Source organism: Meleagris gallopavo, chromosome 2, assembly GCF_000146605.3.
Source record: "Meleagris gallopavo isolate NT-WF06-2002-E0010 breed Aviagen turkey brand Nicholas breeding stock chromosome 2, Turkey_5.1, whole genome shotgun sequence".
In the NCBI taxonomy this organism is placed as follows: Eukaryota; Metazoa; Chordata; class Aves; order Galliformes; family Phasianidae; genus Meleagris; species Meleagris gallopavo.
In genome coordinates this window covers 88,514,849-88,537,631 of record NC_015012.2, presented here as the reverse complement: position 1 = coordinate 88,537,631, position 22,783 = coordinate 88,514,849, and the positions used below count along the sequence as shown (strand labels likewise).

The window sequence follows — 22,783 nt, the reverse complement described above, 5'->3', positions numbered from 1 at the left end:
GAGGAGCGCGCGGGATATGGAGCTTGTGGAGGGAAGGGCGCCGGGAAGGGAGAACCCGTGTCGTTAGCACCTGCCGTGGGGAGGGGGAGCGGGGCGAAGCGGGCGGCAACTACAAGTCCCGGCAAGCTGCGCCGCGCTGCCGCCCCACCGCTCCCGTCGCAGCCGCCCCGAGAGGAAGAGGAAGTGGCGGGCAGGGGAGGTGGGTCGCCGCGGAGCGGCGCGCAGTACCGCTGTGCGGAGCGTAGCCTGCCGCTGGGCGGGGAGTGAGCGTGGCTGCAGCGGGAAGGCGGGCGGTGGGGCCTGGTGGGTTAGGCCGCGGTTTGCGTGCTGCTCTGGGGCGGGGGAGGCGGTATGGGTCAGAATTGAGTTCTTATAGTTCTGGTAGTGCTGGAGATGGTGGCTGAGTGGTACGGAGAGGCCTGTTGGGTGAAAGTGGGCTGCGAGCCCGAAGTAGACACGGAACTGAAAACGTGAAATTAAAGCAAACTTCATAAAATGATGAGGCGCGTTTTGGTTTGTTTCTCTGTAGGTAATGGAGTCTTGCAGCTCTACCAGCATTTCCGAGAGCAAATCGCCGACTTCTGAAAGTGAAGATGAGATAGAGTTTGTTGGAGTAAGTACATCTGGAACGTGGAAAATGTGCTGCCCACTGTAGAAAGTGTGCTCTCAGCAGTGTGACCAAATGAGAGCAGGTCTCTGAATACTGTGTTTGTGGCCTTGGTTTTATCTCAAAAGAACACTTTAGTTTTCAGATTTAAAGATTATTTCATTTGGAAATCTTTGGCGCTTTGGTGTTGGCTTTAAAGATGGTTTTGTTTGGAAATTTTTTGTGGCAGATAACAAATTTATCATAGAATCATAGAATAGTCTGGGTTGAAAAGGACCACAATGATCATCTAGTTTCAACCCCCCTGCTATGTGTAGGGTTGCTAATCACCAGACCAGGCTGCCCAGAGCCCCATCCAGCCTGGCCTTACATGCCTCTAGGGATGGGGCAAACAGCCTCCTTGGGCAACCTGTTTCAGTGCATCACCACCCTCTGCGTGAAAAACTTCCTCCTAATATCTAACCTAAACCTCCCTCTCAGTTTCAGACTATTCCCCCTTGTCCTGTCACTACCCACGTTTATTTTAAAGGGGCTTTTGGCCATTGCATTGTAAAAACAACAGGTGATGTCACTTGGTTCCGTGAAGCAGCACCTAGCACGAGTGGAGATGAGAGTAGTCAATGGGATCTATGAGGTCATCCATTTGTCATCATCACAGATGACTTCCAGCAATCACACAGTGTTTTGTTTAATGAGTAGTCTCACTGAAGTTAATAAAATGAAGCTGCTGCAAGCTCTGCAAAATGACATCCAAATCACTTTGTTTAGAGACATACAATCATGGAGTGGTTTGGGTTGGAAGGGACCTTTAAGATCATCTACTTCCAACCCCCCCGTTGTAGGCAGGGACACCTCCCTCTAGACCAGGTTGCTCACAGTCCCATCCACCCTGACCTTAAATGCTTCTGGGGAGGGGGCATCCACAACCTCTCTGGGCAACCTCTTCCAGTGTCTTACTACCCTCACAGTAAAGAATTTCTTCCTAATATCTGGTTGTAATCTACCTAGTTTAAAACCATTTCCTCTTGTCCTGTCGCTACCTGCCCTTATAAAAAGCCTCTCCCCAGCTTTCCTGTAGGCCCCTTTCTGGTACTGGAAGGCTACTATAAGGTCTCCTTGGAGCATTCTCCAGGTTGAAGAGTTCCAGCTCCCTCAGCCTTTCCTTGTAGGAGAGGTGCTCCAGCCCTATGATCATCTTTGTGACCCTCCTCTGGACCTGCTCCAACAACTCCGTGTCCTTCTTGTGTTGGGGACTCCAGAACTGGATGCAGTACTTCAGGTGGGGTTTTACAAAAGCAGAACTGCAAGAAGAGTTAGGAAATAATGGGTTGGAGGCCTTAGCAGTCTTCTCAAATTGTGAAGTACTGTGTAGCTACAGTACAGCACCTGGCTTGCATCAGCATAACCTTAAGATAATTGCACCTATTAAATATCTAAGGAAGAATGGATATTTTTCATGCTGCCGGTGTTCTGGCCTCCATCCACTGTCACTGAGATAGTGCTGGGTGACAGGCATGTATGGAAGAACAGAATGTTGGTTTCCCCAGAATGGTAGTCATGCCAGTAGGAAAGCAATTGTTAATTGCTGCCAAGATTGATAATCCTGTGGGATTGTCTTCCTATGGGTTTGGCTTTAATACTTAAACGAACTAGCAATAGATTTTTTACCGTGTTACGTAGTATTAGATAAAGTCTAAATTCAGCATATAGACTTCCTTTCTGCACAGGTGTTAAGGTGCTCAAGCATGAAGGACAAGTGCGTATTTTTCCTGAAACTTTAAGTAACTGATTCTCTTTGAGTCTTCTGTATCTCTTGACTTTTTTGGATGATAATTGATCAATGAGCTGAAAGTCCTTTTTATAAACAGCCAAGTGTTCACATCTAGCACAAGTGTATAAGCTTTGCTTGCGTAAAACAGTGGACAAAGAATGACTAAGCAAGTATACCTTTGTGCATGTAGGAGGGCTGGTGGAGAACCAAGAGCACCAACTGAAAGAAAGACTAAAAATCGGCAGTTTTTTTTTTTTTCTCCTTTTTTTTCTTTTTTTTTTTCTTGTTTTTGCATGTGGATAGCTTGTACCCTTTGCGGACACAGTGTTGACTGATTAGAGAGAGGCTGACCTGTATGGCAAGAAGACTGCTTAGGCTTATTTGTACAGGGCTGGTATCTTGGGACAAGTAGGCTGCTGTTGTCACTGATGAATACAGATTATTGTGAAGGACCTGTTTTTTTAATATATGAAGACTGGGCGCTAAGCATGGATGGCTGTCTTGGTGACAGATAGCTAGAAATAGCCAGTAGGGCCAGCTAGAGGTGCTGCAATTTCTAGCTCTTGAGTGCTTGTCCACATTTTTTCTACTATAATCTCAGGTTCTTGCTTGCCGGAAAATCTCATGGGAAGGTAAAAAGGAGTTGGATGGAGTTAAGTGCACCTCAGCTTCTTAACTCTCCTTTAGAGTCCTCAGGTTGGCACTGTCTTTGCACTGCCTTACTGCTTAAACCAGTTGGAAAAAAATATGAAGTAATTCTCTTAACTTTCTGTTTGGAGATTGCCATTTGCTCGGGTGAGCCAACAGAGCAAGAGCGAAATTCCTGCAGTTCAGACCTTTCCCTTCACGTGGTACCAGAGTATTAATTGGGAATGTTTCTAGTAGTAAATGCTCTGTGTCTGTAAAAAAAAAAATAATAATAATAATAATAATAATAATGTTTCACCTGGCACTATTCCCCAAACAAGCTAAAAAATATACAAAGTCCATCTGAAGCTATTGCTTGCATAAAGTTCTCAGAAGGCATCTGAACATTTGAGGGAAGAAGAGTTGATAGGCTTGATTTCCCTCCTTGAGAATAGTTTCAGTTTTGGGCCACTGAAGTGAGAGGTTTTGACCTCTGGTTTTCATTCTGGTATTGGCAGCTTCTTGGCAGCAGTAGGGATCAGCTTACGCTGAAATCACTGGCTCTGTAGAGGAACAGAGTTCTTCTGCATCATGGTGCTCAACTAGGATGGATCTACCAAGTGCTGTGACATGCAGCAATGGCATTTTGTCGAGGGTTCTGGTGTGTTGACTTCAGCAGCTGCCAGCTGGACTTGGGATACAATTATCACTGCTTTCCCTGATTCTTCCTCAAAATATCTGCTGGGGTCCAGATGAGTTGCTGATCTGACCCAAGATTGTAGTTCTTTTTGCCCTTTGTTTTCCATCTTAATGCAGAAGCTAAGTGACCAACCAATAAAACACAAATGAGCCTAATTGCTGCATTTGAGACTTGCATTGTTATTCGAGTGTGCATATGGGCAGGTGGTTTTCCCCTCTTTTGGTGGAAAATAAGGATGTATGTCTTTAAGAAGTCATGTTAATAATTTGCCACGTGGCATTTGTGTTCAAATCGGAATGCAAACCAACAAGCACATAAATGTTTAGTAAAAGGTAGAAAATAGAGAAGCAAAAAAGGATGTTTAATGTATGAAGACAACACTAAACAAGTAGATTCTACTTACAGTTAAAGTAATTTACTTTTCTGTTCACAAGCTTTGCAGGTATAGTAAGTAGAATAAGAGTTCTGCTTTCCAGTTGTCAGTTTCCTAACTCTTTGATTAGTTTGTTGCTGAACTGAACCAAGGGAATCAAGTATAGAAAAATGAGGAAAACCTTTGCACTTGAAGAAGCTACAGCTGTTGGATGTTTTGAAATATTCATGTCTGATTTTTACTGATTAGGTGGTCCATATGGTCTGAGTGTGTCTCTGGACTATAACATGCTAGCACCTGTTGTTTCTTACAAAGATTTAGCTTATTATAGATTTATAGAGGCTCTCATTTTCTCCCAAAGCAAAACTATCAATGGATTATTTGGATTTAGGAGATCAAATTCTCCTTTTTTTAATTGTAAAAAGTTAAGTACTCTTTTGGGGTAACATAGCTTAATTCATATAAATTTTGTCATCTGTTCAAGGTTTCATCCCTCATTATTCCCAGTGATAGAGTGAAGACTGTTTATGCTGGCAAGCTGAACAGCTTTATGGCCTTGAAAGGTGGAAGAATGGAAAGAATGAAGTGCAGTAAACACTGCAGAGAGAATTGCATGCTTCTGCAGTTCTCTCTGCTACTTCTCACGAGGCAGTAAACCTTCATAGCCTGCCCTACTTGGTCCATTTTTAAGATGTTCAGGACACTGCCAAATATATGACAGAGATGGTGGATACAGTACTGTACCTCTTCAAGAAGTCAGTAAGTTGCTGGCTGTCTCAAGTCCTTCTTCTGACTGGAAAACTTAAGTAAGGAATACCTCTGGAGTATATAACAATTCTGTGGCACCTGCCAGCAGTATTCCCAGACAAATGAGTAGTACTGCAGTTCAGTCAAACACTGTCACAGGATATAGATGACATTGCACGTGCAGGCTTAAAAGAAAAGCACAGCTGCACAACAAACGCTTAGACTTGTTTGGTTTTGTTTATTGACTTTGAGGTTAGATATTATCTTTGAGAATCTGGAAGACTGCGTTGTCAGATTTGGATGGGAAGCTTTTTGCAGCACATGGAGATTTTTACTCAACTTTGCTTCTCTTTTGTATGTATTTGTCACACAAACAAGGCCAATGTAGTTACCAGGGAGGATGAATAAGTTCCCAGGCAGTGACCATGGATGCAAGTTAGAGTAGCTAGGAGTATTTCCATCTGGTGTATGCAATCAGTAAGTCAGCTTACATATTTGTTATATTGATTGTTTAGTTGACACATGATAATGCTGTAGCCTGGTACAGTTTACTGCGTGACATCAGACTCTGGACATAGTGCTTTTTTTCCTTTTTTTTTTGCCTGTAAGAGTTGCAGGCTTGTGTGTGGATGTGTGTGGGACTCCAGACATTATCTTCTGTCTTCTTTTTAAAACTTACCTATTTGTTTCATTTTATTTTTTCTGACTTCAGAATCTCATTTAGTTTAAGCATGGAAGTATGATTTCTTCATTTGCTTTTTCAGATAGGTGCCAACATTCTGCTATCTATCCTGTAGCTGCTAGTAGAAATATTAAAATTGATCTGAATCGAGAGTGACTGGGAGTACAGACATGTGGAAGCACAGACAGTGTAAAAATGAAGGGATTTGAAGGCTTGTAAATCATCAAGCATTGATACTGTCTAGACTGGCAGGTCGTTGAGGTTACAGGCAGCCTGTGTGAAGTTTCTCAAGGTGCTCATCTGGACAATATTCACACAGATTAAACCTCTTATAAAGTGATAGCAGAAGACTAAGAACGGGCCTTAGAACATTCTAAGTCAAACCCTACAGATTTTAGTGACTTATAGAGAAGCAGCATGGATGGATGGAAGAACTGAGATGTGCAAGAGAGCGGGACTGCCTAGCTGGGAGGAATGGAGATGGCATGATAGGCACTGGATAGCCAGGGTCTTTTGCCCCTGTGTCACTGCATGGGATCCCAACCAGCCTGCCTGGCTGCGTACCTTTGTAAATGAATGCTAGGCAAATAACTTGAACACATCTTGGTGCTCTTGAGTACGTGGTGTTAGTTTGACTGCGTGAAATATGTTTTCTTTTAAAATAAAGTTACTTCCCCCTGCTATACATGGAACAAATAACTTGTTTGTGGAATATCTGCTTCAGGGTATAAATATGTATGAAACTATCTCCCACTTTCATAATGCCTGAAGTTCCTGAGGGGTCCGATTTCCTTTAGAGTTGAAATTAAAATTGTCTTTGTAAAACAAACATAACTACAAACAATCTACCATATAGCTGTACTTAGTAAAATCTGACTCTTCATTTCTTGGTAATGATCTGATATCCTGGTACAGCTGGAAATAATGGCACAAGTTGAGCATTTCTGACTAGAAATGTATATTTTAAATTGTTTGGGAAGGGTATAATGTTATTAAGGAAAGTTAAGGTTGTTTATTGTACTTTTCATCGTTGATATTAGTATATTAAGTTGATTTTTATTTGTACAAATGATACGTGCATGTTTTACCAATTCTCTGTAGAAATCTGTTAAGGTTCCCTTCAGGAATTTTGCTAATATACCCTTTGAAACCTTGTTGGTAGAATTCCCCTTAAGATACTGTTAATGCTAACAATGTACTGTTATGTGTGCAATACTCCTCCTTCAAGGAGTGCAATTTAATATTTTTGTGTGTGTTTTTAACACTTTTTCAGGAAGAACCCTTAAGACCTGTACTTGAATGCATTGATCTTGTCAGTAGCGATGATGAAGAACCTAACAGCAGTTCTTATGCTCATGTGAGTACGTTGTGATTTATCTCAGGACTTTGCAGTTGGAAAAATAATAATAATACAGTCTCATATTTCATTTCCCACCAGCTGTTCTTCATGGAAAACTTGTTAAAGGCATTTTTTAACAAGAGATGAGAAATAGAAGACTTCTTAATACTAGCTTGCTTATTAACCTAGTATTAAGTGTAGGGCAGATAGACCTGCACTTTTTTTCTAGAGACAATCAATGCCTTCTTGAAGTGAGCTTAGAGCTTTTATTTCTATTTCAATGCTTTTAATAAGTGTCACAAAGAAAAGGAGAGGAAAATACCGTTTCTGCAGTGACCTCAGAAATTAAATAAAGTCAAATGCCACTCTCTAGCCTGTAGATGTATCTGACTACTCTGAGACCTTTTCCTTCTTGAAGGTCTTTTTTAGGAGCAGTGTATAGGCCATAGGATCTTGCTCTGATGTCACCCTGCTTTTACCTTAGTTTTGTTCTTCATAAACTCTCCTAAGAATTTTAGTCAGGAGCAGGCTTGTCAGCTCATTTGCTCAGGGACATGATTTAGCAGAGGGTTGTTAGAGTTAGGGTACTTTGGTTACATTGTGGTTGGACTTGATGATCTTTAAGGTCTTTTCCAACCTGAGCAAATGTATGATTCTGTGTGTCCCCCAGCTGTACTGTGCTCACTGTGGAACCTTGAGAGGGACAGTGCCTGAAAGTGAACTGCTGGAGTTGGTTTTGGCAGCAGCAGCCATTTCTTGGCATTTGATACGCGGTGTTGCAGTAGAAGATTTGCTCAGTTAATCTGGGTCTTAAGCAAAGACAGATCTTCTGTATATGTACAGGCCCACTCCCTTCTGAAACCTTGTGGAACCTAAGATTAAAGTTTCTGTACTGAATTATGTCCTGATGAAAGTAATAAGCATTGCCTTGTACTGTATTGATGCCTCTTACCAGCTTAACAGTTACCAAATACAATTTTTAACTTTACAATTGTAGAGAAATACTAAGCGTAAAGATTACATTGACTACCAGAAAGAAAGAGTTGCATCAACCCTGGATCGCCTGGCACGCCATGTTGAAGTAGAGAAACAGCAAAAGGAAGAGAAAAACAAAGCCTTCAAGGTACTGTATGTATTTTGTTTCAGTAGAAGTGTGTAGTACGGGCCTCCTAGTCATACGAGGGTTTGTAGTCACTACAAAGTAAATAAAAAAAAACATTGCTGAGCCAGACCTGAAACTAGCAATTAGAGTTCTTTGCTTGTGGGGTGTTGTATGAAATACTATTTGGAGTTCTCTTCTGTGGCCTTCAACTGATCTCGTTGCTAGTCTCACTGCAATTTCTACAGGAAAAATATGGTAACTTCATGAAGATTGCAAAAATTAGTTTATTTGTTTGTGTTCTTAGCAGAGGGACCTTAGCATCAGTTACTCTGGTTAGATAATGAATGAATACCAATGGTCACAAAACACAGTGCAGCAAATCCAGTGAAGTATCTGCTCTTGTCTGAGATTTTATGAATGTTTAATGTCTGTATCATGTATGATGTAAATAGGATAATACTTTGTATGCTAAAGGCGTAAGTGCAGAGCCAGATTCTGTTAATTGGATAGTGCACTCATTTGAAAGAAATGCATTTTTTTGTTTGCATTACCAGTGAGCTTAAGAGCAGGGCTGCTCTCTGACTGCTGGAAGGAATGGACTGACAAGAACCTTGTGAAATTCCACAGGGAATAGTGCTGAAGTCCTGCACTTGGGGCAGACTAACACTCCTGTTGATACAGGCTGGGGACTGAGTGCCTTGGGGAGCAGCTTGCTGAGAAATAACTAAGGTGTCTTTGTGGACTGGAGGCTCAAAGTCAGCCAGCAATATGCTTTGTAGCATTCTTAAGTATTCTTAAGACAGAATTTGGGACGGTGCTATCAGAAGCACAGCTTGTAAATAGAGGAAAAGAATTTATATTCCCTTTTGCACTTGTTTTACCAACACAAAACCGTTTGTTTCTACTGCCATACCACCAACATCGGCCTCTGACATCACGGGCTAACATCATAAAGTAGGAGGCATTACTTTTTGGAGCAACCTCCATAAAATATATGATGTAGTTAATGTATATGTATAACTCTATACATTCCACTGATGTATTTATGTTGACTGAAATTGGAATCACAGATATACCAAAAAATTGATAATTTTTTTTGGCAATCTTGAAACCTGTTCTCAAATTCCTTTATCAAACCAGAGAGCACTGCGTATTTTTTTCTGTTCGTAGGACATAGTGTTTAGCCAATGTATCAAAATCCATAAACTTAGCTGCCATAACTTGAGTTAGCACTGCGCTGTACCATCCCGGTGCCCATGGTTTCAGCCCAGCTAGGGTTAATAGCACACCAGTCTTTGGTTGGTGCTGAGTGATGGGTATTGGAGGGGCAGAGCTGCTGCTGTGATGGCACAGGATGGGGCCAAGCTGCATTTCGAGCTGTACCAGGCAGCACGCAGCCTGGCTGCAGGTTGTACGTGCCTGGGTTATGAGGAGATGAAGGATCCTTTCTGATGTTCCCGGCTGACTGAAACCACGTATGGTATTCAAGCAGTCTGCAAATTCCTGCATGGTACAAAGTAAAGAACGGAGTTGCTTTGGATTTCTGCAGCTGTGTAGCAAGATCATCCTTCCAGTATTCCAGAATGTATTTTGTTAAAAGGTCTCCATACCAAGCTTGGTAGCTATGCTTTCTGTCCATAAGAGGGGTATTCTGTGCTTTCCACAGAAGAACTCCAGTCCAAATGAGAAATAACAAAAGCCATCTCTTGAGGTAGGTTGCCTGTAATGAGCAAGGTGGATTTATTTGATTGTTTTGAAATAAATTGGAGGCATTACTTTTGGAGCAACTTACCTATTGAACTTGGATGTTGTTTCTTGCAAAAGATTCAAAGCTGGTCTGATGTCAGAGGAGGCCTGTTTTTAAAATATATATGGGGAAACCAAACTGTCTACTCAGTCATTTGAATGTTGCCTAAAATGGGTGAGGGGGCAAGGAAGTTTTGTTCTGTATTGCTAAGAGATAGTAGGGTTTATCTCTTGTTTTTCAGAATGCAGTAGGACACATAGCACCCTCATTTCTCATTACTTGGAGCATTTAGTTCTTGGCTTTAAAAACAGAATCTTTTCATGGTTTACTGCAAAAGTTATCCATCATAAGAATACCTTGCAGGGGAGTGTGGAGTAATCCTCATCCTGCTTTGCTCTCCAAACATCTTCATCCATCTCTCCTTTTCTGAATGACCACGTTCTCTATGAGAATTTCTCTTGATTTGTTTTTACTTCTAGAGCAGTCAGGTGTTCAACAACTTACCTGGAGCCAGCAAATGAAGCCCTTACAATATAGAAGCTGATATGTTTGTGTTGTGAGCATATAGCAGAGGTGTCGTCTCAGTTTCAGCGTATAAAAAATCATAGAATCATAGAATCACAAGGTTGGAAAAGACCTACAAGATCATGTAGTCCAACTGTCCTCCCATCACCACTGCTACCACAAGCATTAAACCATATCTCGCAGCTCCTCATCCAGATGCCTCTTGAACACTGCCAGGGACGGCGACTCCACCACCTCCCTGGGCAGCCATTCCAGTGCCTGACCACTCTCCGGGAGAAAAAGTTCTTCCTTATGTCTAGTCTAAACCTCTTCTGGTACAACTTGCAGCCATTTCCTCAGGTCCTGTTTGTTGCGTGGGAGAAGAGGCCAAACCCCTCCTCATCACAGCCTCCCTTCAGCAAGTTGTAGAATGCAATAAGGTCTCCTCTCCTCCAGACTAAACAATCCCAGCACCCACAGCTGCTCCTCATAAGACTTGTGCTCCAGACCCCTCACCAGTTTCGTTGCCCTTCTCTGGACACGCTCCAGGGCCTAAAAGCTCTCTCTTCTTACATTATACTGTGTGCTTCTGATTCTGTAATCTGATAAGTAGAGTTGTTGGGTTTTTTGTTCTTTGTTTATATATTTTTTTCAGTAAAATGCTGTACTGTGCTGTCTTCTTTAATATTTTTCAACATCTTTCAACATCTAGTGATGTTGAAAAAGGTTTGAAGATGAGACCTTGAGATGTAGCACCAACTTTGCAAAGGAGCTGGTGATTACTCTGATTACTGGTAACAGTGACCAGACCCTGGAAGGTATCCTGATAGAATTGTCCAAAAAGCAAAAGATACTCTCTTCAGTCATATGATTTGCATGGCTGTTATTCTGTATGGTGCTACCTAGGAGATTACTAGCATGGAGGGTGAATACTGTGGTTTATGCATTGCTCTGGGAAGAGACAGTCCTCTACCACCCACGTGCCCACTGAACACTGGAAGCTGCTTTTGTAAAATATGCCATGAGTTTTTATCTCACATGGAGGAAGCTGCTAGCAGTGGATCTTTGTGCAACATGCAAATATTTGTGACTGCAGTGCTTGAAATTTTTACGTGCTTACAGATGTTGCTGTTGTACAGTTCCAGGTGTTCTCTCTGATCTGATGTCTTCTTAGGAACTACATTTATAATAAGCCCTATAATTCTGTGCTTGTTCAGGCAATGATTGGACTGTAGTTTAATGACCTTGGCCACTAACAGATAGCATACTGTGTTTTTGTTATAGCAGCAGTAAGTATATATATATATATTTTTTTTTCAGTGAGACACGTTTTTTTTTCCTTCCATTTTCACACTTTCTGACTCTTTGACATGTGATATTTGACACAGAGTAAGAAGCTTAATGGGAGCAGAGCCCAGAGATTATAGAGTGTGTGTGTATGTGCGTGCATACATACATAGCATGACTGAAGAGGAGCAGGAAGGTGCTGAAGAGAGAATACCCCTCTTATGAACAGAAAGCACAGTTACCAGTCTTGGCATGGAGACGATTTAACAGAATACATTCTGAGATACTGGAGGGAAGAACCTGCTATGCAGCTATGAAGAACCACATGTAAATTTTGAAAGTTTTACTTGATTTACTTAACTTAAATCTTGGACTTAAAAATAAATAAATAAATAAATAAAATTGATCACCGCCTTGCCTTATGTCTTCCCTGTCAGGAGAAAGTTGATTCCCAGTATGCTCACGGGTTGCAGGAACTGGAATTTATTCGGGAACACAGTGACACAGAAGCTGCAAGATTATGTGTGGACCAATGGTTAAAAATGCCAGGTAAGAATGGGAGAGATGAGATGTTGAATATGTAATAAGGAATCAAAGGTTAATAGTAAATACATGGCAGGAGAAATAAACAGTTATTTGGTTATGTTGAAAAGAGATATCAGTGACATCGTTTCGAAGACATTGCTAGTTCATTTAATATTATTTTTAAGATTTCACTTAAGATTATTTCTAAGTGCTGCATTGCAGAATAGATCATCTGATAACTGCATTAAGCAGTGCTTAACCTGACAGCAGCATTAACCTGAGCTTGCAGGTGCCTTGGACATACAACCAAATCTTAGAATATTAAGTTTGCTAGAGTGTGGCATTTGAAAGTTCTTCTCCAATAGCTTCCTCAAAAACTAAACTAGTGTTTTGTCACTTAGGAAATTAAATATATGAAATGTAAAAGGTATTAAGGCAATGTTAGCTGTTTTGACCAGCAAAGTTGTCAGAAAAATATTACTGTTGTACTGTTGCTCAGAAAAATATGCCTACATAAGTATAACTTCTGTTAAAAAATTTTTGTTTTAGATTTAGATTTTTTTTTATTTATATAAAAGCAATGTAAGTTATTTCCTGTAAGACCTCAAGGAAGTATGTCAGTGTTAGAAATCTTCTCAGGTACTGAAGAGGCAGATTCTTGTTGTAGAGTTGCATTACAGTCACTGCCAGCGTGCTTTTAAGAATCAATTAAAATGTTTTCTAGATGCTGTAGGGTTTGTGTTTTCTGTATGTTTTTAAGCCTCTGTAATTGAGACCATGGTCAAATGTTTTGTTTCATAATGCAGGTCTCAAACCAGGCACTGTTAACAGTGGAAGAAGGGGTGTTTGTCAGAGAGCAGGTCAGATGCAAGTCAACAGAAGTCCCATTTCTTGTCCTGTGATGCATTGCAACAGAAAGTTTGATAATGGACATCTGCTCCTAGGTCACCTGAAAAGGTGAGGACGTATTATGAGAAATAATAGTGAAAGACTATATGTGAACTTAAAACATCTGCATTGAATCTACTTTAAACTGCCTATAGTGACAAAATTCCATTTGGAGAGCGGAGTAATGTGTTGCAGATTTTCTACAGGTGATGTAACTTGCTGATTTGAGGTTCTTCTGTTGTTGGCTGTTTTTCTGTTCTTGTTTTTTTTTGCCTACAGTCAGAATTGTTCTCTCCTACTTGTTAAGCATTTTCAATATGTGATTTTCTGAGAAATAGGATTTAAGTGCACCCTTTCTATTCCTTCTTTATCCAAACTTGAAAAAGGGGTGACACTAAGTACATACAAGCCGTATAAAACTTGATAGCAGGGTTAAGAAGATGTTCCAAATGAAAGGAACCTTATGAGGTTCCTCCAGAGCAAGTGTAGAGTTCTACACCTGGGGAGGAGTAACCACATGGTACAGGTTGGGGCTGTCCTGGAAAGGAGCTATGCAGAGAAGGTCCCAGATATCCTGGTGAACAACAGGTTGACCATGAGCCAGCAGTGTGCCCTTGTGGGCAAGGAAGCCTGTGGTATCCTGTGATAAGTTAAGAAGTGTGGCTAGCAAGTTGAGAGAGGTGGTCCTTCCCCTCTGTTCTGTCCTGGTGAGGTCATACCTGGATTATTGTGTCAAGTTCTGGGTTCCTCAGTTAAGAGAGACAGAGAACTTTTAGAGAGGAGTCCATAAAAGAGCCCCAAAGGTGATGAGGGTCCTGGAATATCTCCCTTATGAGGAAAGGCTGAGAGACCTGGGACTGTTCAGCCTGAGAGAGCATCTTTATCAGTGTGTAGGAGTATCTAATGTGCAGGAGTCAAGGGGATGAAGCCAGGCTCTCTTTTGTGGTGCCCAGTGACAGGAGAAGGGGCAGTGGTCACAAACTGGAACATAGGGGGTTACATCTGAACATGAGAAAGAACTTTACTTTGAGGGTCACAGAGCTCTGCAACAAGCTACCAAGAGAGGCTGTGGAGTCTTCTCTGGAGATACTCCAAAACCAGCCTGATTGCTTTCCTCTGTAACCTACTCTAGGGAACTAGTTTAACAGGGATCTCCAGAAGGCCCTTCCAACCCTTGTTTTGTGAGAGAAAACTCAGGTTTCAATGAATTCAGCTTACTAGGTAAAGCAAAAGCTGCACTTGTGAGCAAGACAAAATAAGGAATTCATTCACTACTCCCATCAGTGGAAAAATATTCAGCCATTTCCAAGAAAGCAGTGCTCCATCACAGCTAGTGGTTACTTGGGAAGATAAATGCTGTAACTCTGAATGTCTTCCCCATCTTCCTTTTTTTCCCCAGCTTTTATTCTGAAGTATGCCATGTGGAAAGGGCGTTCTGTTGGCCAGTTGAAGTTAGCTGTCCTGGTTCTGTTCCTTCCCTTATGCCAGCTCATTGCTGGCAGGACAGCATGAGAAATTGAAAAGACCTTGATTCTGTGGAAGTACTTCTTAGCAACTAAAACATCCTTGTGTTATCAACATAGCTTTGCTCATGGATCCAAAACATAGCTACAGTATAGGAAATTAACTCTCTCCCAGCAAAAACCAATACAGGAAGTTTTAAAAAACAAACATAAAAAAACATCAAACAAACAAACAAAATAAACAGATACAGGTTTGTAGGAAATGGAGACTTTATTAGTTCTCTTACTCTTAAAAGCAGTGTGATTCTTCTACCAATAGGTCACCATAACTGGTTAGCTGCAGAGAGAATCACTTTCATGTGGGATATTTCAGCTGATAAAGCTAATGACAGGCAGATTGAGGAATTTTGCAGTTTAGGTTGATTTTTGGTAGGTTTTTGTCCAGTGTTTTCAAAAGACCTAATTTTTCCTTTAAGAACATATATACAAATTTTTTTAACTGCCATGAGGGTACTAGTTGTTAATTATTTCTTCCTCTCTAGGTTTGATCATTCTCCTTGTGACCCAACAGTCACATTACTTGGACCCCCAAATAATGCTGTTGCCTGTGTGATATGCTGCCAAACATTTTCAACCTTTCAGCAGTACAGTGATCATCTTTTATCTAAGGCAAGACCATAAGGATAAGTAACTCATCTGACTGAACATAATAAAGGGTTATCAAGACATGTAATTATGCACATTTTCCTTTCTAATCCTCTTCTTTACACTCTCCCTTGATTATTCTTCCGAATAGTTTTTCCTTATTCTGCAGCATTTCAAACGCTTGGTGTATCCTGACAGTGCTCCCATTAAATCTGACATTATATTGTACTCTCTCGTGTACATCAAAGACCAATGCAGTTTTGGCTTGATCCTTTTATCCTTGGTGCTGTCAGTAGGTATTTCCCTATATTTATGTCTCTGAAACTAAGAAAGATGAAGACAGGAAATTAAAGTGAAATAAGAAGGGATATAAAGAGGTAAAAGAGGGTATTTAAAAAAAAAAAAGAGGCAACAGAGTTAGAGAAGAAACTTGAGTGACTCAAATGCAATTTATTCCTTGCTGTCTATAGTGTCTCCATTGATGCAGGTCTGACAGTACATGCTAGTTAACTTGCAGAAGGGAACAGGATAATCTAGCATTTGAGTTTTGATTAGAACATAAGCTAATAGAATTGGGGTTTGTTTTTGTTGTTCCCTACCTCCATTCTTTTCCTTTCTTTCTTTTATAATGTCATCTGTCTTTCCCTCCAGCTTAGTGACAGATGCTCAGATGCTAACTTCAGAGTGCATGGTTTTATCTAAGCAATCTGTTGCTGAATTGTGTAATGGGTAACAGTTTCAAAATTTAGTATTTTAATAACAAATATTGTTGTTTATCCACCTAGCCTATTAAATTCAAGGGAAATAGTAAATATTGTGAAAATCAGGCTAACTTAAAGCAGTAGCAGAAACTCTTGATATGTGATTGTATCTGAAAAGCTTGACAGGTTGCATCATGGTTTGTCCCTGCTCTTTTTCCTTTTATTCCAAGTTGTGTGCCTGTGGTATGTCTATGGGCATTAGCAGGAGTTAAAGGCAGGTTTGGTTAAAGGCACTGCCTCTTGCAGCAGGCATAAGGATGGAATTATTTTGGAGTGGAAGGAAGGGGGAATAATTCTGAAGAAAGCAAAAAGCTGTCCTGAAAATTCTCCAGGGAGACAGAAGAAGGAAGAATAAGCCAAAAAATAAGTAGAATTAAAGAACTGTGTCCCTGGAAGCAGAGATTGAAGTTGATGTAGAAGTTTGGCCATTTTTCTTGTGTCTCACAAGCTGAAGTGCATAGCTTGGAAATAAACATACATGTGGTAGCTGAGAATCTAAAAGAGAAAATATTGCTACAGAGGTGGAAAGGAATGGAAAGACGTGAAAAGAAATGGGATTCCTTTGTTGATTCTCTGTTTCTTCTCATCAGATCATTTTATTTCCAGCTGAATCAAAATGACGGACATGAAAAAGATCTTCCTCCACAGCATATTCAGTGTTTTGCATGCCCATGCTGCTTCCTCCTCTTCACCAAAAGAGATGAATGCTTGAAGCATATGTCAGGAAAGAACCACTTTCTCCAGCTTTCTAAACAGAACGGTACGTTGCTACTAAATGTACTTAGCATGCTTCTCATTCTTGCTGATAATCTATACTTTGTGTGATATGACTTATATTTTTCTGCTATGTAAAAAGCTTAAGACTTTTAAGTTTGTTTAATAAATTCTTGTTTCTCTTCTAAGGCCTTGCATAATTCTGTAAGATCTTAAAAATTATTCAGTGTGTGCCTTATAAATTTAAAAGCATCCCCTCTTGAATAAGTGGCTGAGACAGATTAGAAGTAGGTAGAGCTGCCATGTTTTAGGTAACTTAGCTTTCAGTGTAAGCCTTACATGGTCAAAGGATTTGTATATTTTCTCATACCATATCTGTCACTTGTGCCCTCCCCTGGAGTGGCTGCAGAAGTACACAGTAAGGATGGGCTTTGAGGATCTTCCTGCTCAGTACTGTCATCTTTGTAGAAACATCCATCTGCTTTGTTGTTTGGAGTTCTCTTGTATATTGCCCATCTAATGTAGTTTTATTTTCAATTAGAATGTTAATTATGAATTTGCTGACTTGGAGATGTATTGAAATTGGGTTATAGATTTAAAAAATATACATATGGGTGACCTGTTGCTTTGAAAAGATGAGTAACACAAAATAGAGAGATGGATAGCACTTAATGTTCCCTTTTTTTTTTTTTCTTTTTGTTTGCAAGGGTAGGTCTTCAGGATTAATGTCAACATGGGATGTGCTTGAATGACTTAAACTCAAGTCATTTCCTACTGATCATTAAATCTTATTAAGCAGAAAATTAACATAGCATTTGTAAGTAATGCTGTGGATGGGAAAGAGAGATGGTCCAAGTATGTGAGAACTTATTGAATGAGTAGCATACCTTCTCTTTTCTTAAACACACTTTGGCTTTAAGCAAAAAGTAGGAGTACGTGGGTAGTGACAGATAGAGAGGCAGAAAGTCAGAAAGTTAGTAAAGAGCTGCCCAAGAGAGATCTGACCTGAACTTGCAAAAGGAGGGAAATAATCTGTCACTGAATATGAAAACCAAGAAGCTAGTACGTTCAGATATAAGATTGTTACAGAATTTTAACAAATTAATGCAATTTTATGCAACGCTTCCATTGCAGAAATACTGGAGCTCAGCTGACACATGGTAACTTGAGTTCTGAACCCCCTGCCAAATCAATATAATTGTAGAAACATCTGAAAGCTGGAATATTATGAAAACTTGTAAGATGTTATTGTGCTTTTTGCCATTCTGTATTGTAGAAATGCAGGCTGATGTTCCTCTACCTTTCCCATCCTATGCAAAGAAGCTGCTGATATCTCTCTGCAAAGAGGTTCCCTTCCAAGTGAAATGTATGTCCTGCTTACAGATACTACGCTCCCATATGGAATTAACAGCTCACTTCAGGTTTGTGAGAGGCAGCTGTCATTATAATGTGAATGTGCATAAATGATAACCAGCGTGTTTGTATAACCAACACAGATGTATTGTACTGTATTGATATGTAGTGGTGCTACTGAAATTCAGGGCACCTAGGACCGTCTGAATGTTGACTTACTGGGTAGACTATCCAAACCAAAATCCCTCTTTTTCCATGTTTCTTACTCTCTCTTGATCCATAAAATCACCGGTCAGTGTTTATATTCCTTTTGTTACTTCCTGTGACAGAGAACAACAGAACTTCATTGATCTCTGTTCCGTTATTTCTAAGTTTTCAGCATTTCATTTCAAAGATGTACTGTGTGAGCAGCATGGAGCATCAATCCAAGTGCTAGTGTTGGGAATTAATACTTAATTCTCTTTAAAATGCAGATTAGCTAGGAATTGCATGTTTTTGTTGACAAGCTAGTAAGTCAGCTAAAGTAAACTGAGAGCACTACTTATCCACACTGTTGGTGTAGATAGTAGGTAAAATTTCAAAGTATATCTGAAAGTTTAAAAATGTTTCTGATTATGATGTACACCTTCATTATGCATATATATATATGTATGTATGTATATTTTTAATCCACATTAGAACACGTTGTCGTAATTCTGGCCCTATGGCAGTGTCCAAGAAGAGGATCTCCCAGGTTGCAGAGATATTCAGAACAAAAGGTCACTGTGAGAACTGTGATGAGCTGCTTGTTGATGAGAATCAGATCATGCAGCATAAGCAAAGCACGAAACATAACGTTAAAGTTCTTACTACAATGGAAGAGTCCATCTTGATGTTCTGTCATATCAATGAAAAAAATAAAAATGCATCTCATTTGTGCCATACTGTGGATTGGTCAAGACCATTGCTTAAGAGACATTTGAGCTCAAATGAGTCAGCCAGTGAAAGTGAATTTACTCCTTCAAAACGGAAGAGTGGTTTAAAAAACAGCAACGAAGATCGTGTCAGAAACCAAAACCAAGGTAGTGCTTGCAAAGTGAAAGCCTGGTTTTGTGAATGCCTTCGAAAGTTTCTTACAGAAGAGTCAGTAGAAAAACATATTTTGTCAGCAAATAGGATCTGTCACAAATGTGCTGTATGTGGAAAGCTTGCTGAAAACTCAAGTATCATCCGCCTGCATATGAGCAGGTTTCACGGAGGGGCGCACTTGACGAACTTTCTTTACTGGTGCAGAGCATGCTCTGTAGATCTCCTCAAAGAAGAGGATATTATGAGACATGTGACTGAGTTCCATGGTGGACATAGTTACTATTATGAGCAAGAAGCTCTTGAAGATGAACCTATGCCATCAGCATCTAATACAATGTACATTTCCAAAGATGAAAGGAAAGACTCCTTTCCTAGCCGTATGGAAATCTCTCCTGAAAAAATTCCTCATCTGGGAAAATGGCAGTGCCAGATTTGTGAGGAGATGTTTGAATCTGAAGACAGCGTTAAGCAGCATTGTATGTCCCTAGAAAGCCATGCGTTTCACAGATATTGCTGTGGATTCTGCAAAAATCACTTTCGGAAAGTAGGAACGCTACAGCGACACTTCCAAGAGAGTCACAACGGAGAGAGAAAAACTAAATACTTCTGTGGCCTTTGTGGCGATCTCTTTTTTGACATAGAGGAAGAATTTCTAATCCATTATAAGGAGTCTCATAGCATGGACTATGTATTTGTGCCCGAGCAGACGGAAATATCAATAAAAAAAGAAGACGACTTCGTCCCAGAAGAAAATGGAGACTATCTAACCTGTGGTTGCCGGACGACTTACATCTCCAAAGTAAACAGGAGGAATGACTTAGTGAATTGTCAGAAAGCCATGCTGCAGGAAGGAAACTTATGGTTTCGCTGCTGCTTGTGTTCTGCAACTGCGCAGAATTTTGCAGATTTGAACAGTCATCTCAACAGCCACACATCAGTGAAAAGTAAGGGAGAGATGTATGTTGTTAGATGTGCTGCATGCAACAAAAATTTTGATGATCTTCAGAGTGCACATCAGCACTATCACATGAAACACTGCTTCTTACAGAAACCTGATATATCAAGTTTTGCATCAGAACCAGAAAATGCAGTATTCAAGTTCACGGCAAGTGGGGCTTGTGTGGACAAAAAACCCCATGAACTAAAATTTCATGCAAATCCATCCAGGACTCAGGGAAGATCACAGTCTTCTCCCCAGAAGGGACCGATCTATGGAAAGAAAGGAAAAACTGAAAATTCAGCGTGCTCCACAGAGCCTGGTGAGGGTTTGTATTGGAAAAATATCACACTGTTTTAATGCCAGTACAAGTATGTAATGTATCATTTGCCTGTATCTAGTCTGTAAGTCAGCTCGGAATTTATTTTTATTGTCAAAGTTGCATTTTGAATACTAAGAGATCTAAGTTTATTGCTATATACCTTATGAATGAGATTTAAAAAAAAAACAAAGCAGACAAATGTTTCAGTCCAAAGGCTCTCACATGTAATTTTTCAAATTACTTGGGAGTATAATTTGATGATTCAGGACCCCAGGTGCAGATCAAACTCCTAGAAATGTGAAAGCACAGTAAAATACACACACAAGGAAACTTACCTCCTTTGTATGCATAAATTGGTGAGGCTGGTGGTGCTTTCTGTGTAGGCAGTCCTGTTATTATGCTGTGTTTTCACTTGTGCTTAGCTTGCAAAAAAATAATCTCAGCTGAGAATTTCTGTTTACAGTATGTATTGGAAAGGCTTTGCCCGATGTGTCCATTTTTAATTTTTTAATTCACATCACTTCCAAGAATGACATCAACAATGCCAAAGGTGTATCTCACACATACAGAAACTGAGAATATTTTTTGATTTCTCATGGTGTCATTCATACTCTTGATTAATATACAGCAAAAAGTACATTTCTAAACACTTTATGTACTGTTATGGTTTTAAGCAATTACATGTTATAAATGTGCCATAGCAGGAAGTGCACAGTTGAACATTAAGTATATTAATAAAGACCTCAGTGTCTCAGTAAAGTAGCTCTCTGTGCCAACTATCCAGTCCTACAGCATCATACTGCTAGATTCTTCTGTCTTTTATCTAATTTATTTATTACTAAAAGCTACTTCAGTGGATTTAAAAACAGTTCTGAAACAACGCAGCTACTGAATAGGATAATATATCTAAATTTATGTATGTTTGTTGACTGGAAAGTTGAGTAAGCATAAAATGTTCCTATTTATCTCATTGAAGACAGTGAACTTCCAGATCTTGACTATTTGAGTACCATGACTCACATTGTGTTGGTGGATCTGGACAACTGGGGAAGCTTATTCACACAGCTGCCAGCCAACCTGAACCAAGGAACATTTATCTGGGGCTTTCAAGGTAAAGTGGTCAAAGGAAAAAAGATGAGTGAGTTTACACACATATTTGAGCAGAGATTCTTTGAGAGAATAAAGAGTGGAGGAAAAAAGCAACCCTTGGGGCCTCTTAAATCATTACATCACAGAAATCAAGTAACAGAAATGTTCTCAAACTTTTCTAACTCGGCCTTAAGCTCTGCTCTTATTATTCCTTGTAGAATACTGTTCCAGAGGTGCTAAATGGTTTGGGGAGTCTTTTTGGCTCCCAGCTGAACTTGCTTAGGTGGTATGCTAGCTTTTCATAGTTCTCAGGACATACATAATACTCAGAGGGAGAAAAAAAGAAAAAATGAATTTCTTTCTGGCTAGTTTCTAACACCCAAGTCCTTGTCATATTTTTTTCTTTTTAGATCCAGAAGGCATGAATTTGCATTCCTGTATTTCAATTTTCTTTTGTCTCTGGTCATCCTATACTCAATTTCTTGCTTTCCAAATGGGGTCGATGCATTCAGGCTGCCTAGTTGGGAATTTTTTTGCTAAAGATCTTGAACAGAAAGACCGTGCTGAAGAGTTAGAGGCCATTAAAATGGGCCCAATTTGTATTGAAGAACATTTTGGTTGTTTATTAGTGTCACAAGGATTGTTGCAAAGCTTGGGAATACTAAGGTTCATGAGGACTATAACAGTAGTTTGTAGAGTTATTTAATGCATGCTATTCCTGTTCATTTAGCTTGTGAAAATACAGTGACATCCCTGTCTCATGTTTTTCTGTGCTTTCCAAACAGCATCATGACTGTGTTGTTTTTTAATGATACGTGTTGCATTATGTCTATTATTCCTGGTTTTATATTTTGGTTTTTTTTTTTTCATACAGTCTTAGCTTTTCTTTCAGTTCCCCTCATTGTATTGACCAGGTTGTATGTTGTTTCTCTTCTCAGACATTCAGTTTTCTGTCACTCATTTTGTGGTCCAGCTTCACTAGAACTCTGTCAGCTGTTCTTGACTCCCAAATGCCAGAACTGTTGATTTCAAGTCTTTCCCAAGTGACAGTGGCCATGACTGTCATAACAGATGAGAACAACTTAGACAGACCATTTTTCTCAGGGACAGAACAGCCCTAAATGCTTTCTGTATAGTCTGTTACTAAATCCTTGAACTTTGTGGTTGTTTCTGATGCCCTCTTATAGACATTAGGATAGAAATTAAAAAAAAGAAGAAAAATCTGCTGGAGACTGCTTCTACTTCTTTGTCAGACTTGGGAATACGCAGTCCTCTGTGACCTGTTTCTGTGAGTGTTTGTTTCACGTGTCCTCACATGAAGTGCAGTCAGTGACTGGTTTCACTTCCCATTCAAAATCCTGTCTTATATTCAGCCATTATATTATCTGGCAGATCAAGCAACAGTTTTTTTCCTCCCCATGCAGACTCATTACTTCTTAACACCTGGGAATGTTATAAGGTTCTTAATCACTTCCTTCAAATTGTCTTTCATTTGTTTTCATGTTGTCATGGGAATCTCAAGATCCTTTGAT

General features: G+C 39.9%; 1 protein-coding gene across 2 annotated transcripts; it reads left to right on the top strand.

Annotated features, from left to right (window-relative positions):
• Positions 1-75: 75 nt before the first annotated feature.
• ZNF451 (zinc finger protein 451) lies at positions 76-22,068 on the top strand. Of its 2 annotated transcripts, none has more exons than XM_019613235.2 (11): positions 76-199; positions 530-613; positions 6,781-6,864; positions 7,844-7,969; positions 11,924-12,035; positions 12,818-12,968; positions 14,905-15,031; positions 16,375-16,528; positions 17,759-17,903; positions 18,514-20,162; positions 21,139-22,068. In XM_019613235.2, the coding sequence occupies exons 2-11, from the start codon at positions 533-535 to the stop codon at positions 21,489-21,491; spliced, it is 2,982 nt and encodes a 993-aa protein (XP_019468780.1). In that variant the 5' UTR covers positions 76-199; positions 530-532; the 3' UTR covers positions 21,492-22,068. The 2 variants fall into 2 exon arrangements, with proteins under 2 accessions (XP_019468780.1, XP_010706143.1); XM_010707841.3 differs by lacking the exon at positions 76-199 and adding an exon at positions 206-303 and having other exon boundaries at positions 21,139-22,067.
• The last annotated feature ends 715 nt before the right edge of the window (positions 22,069-22,783 follow it).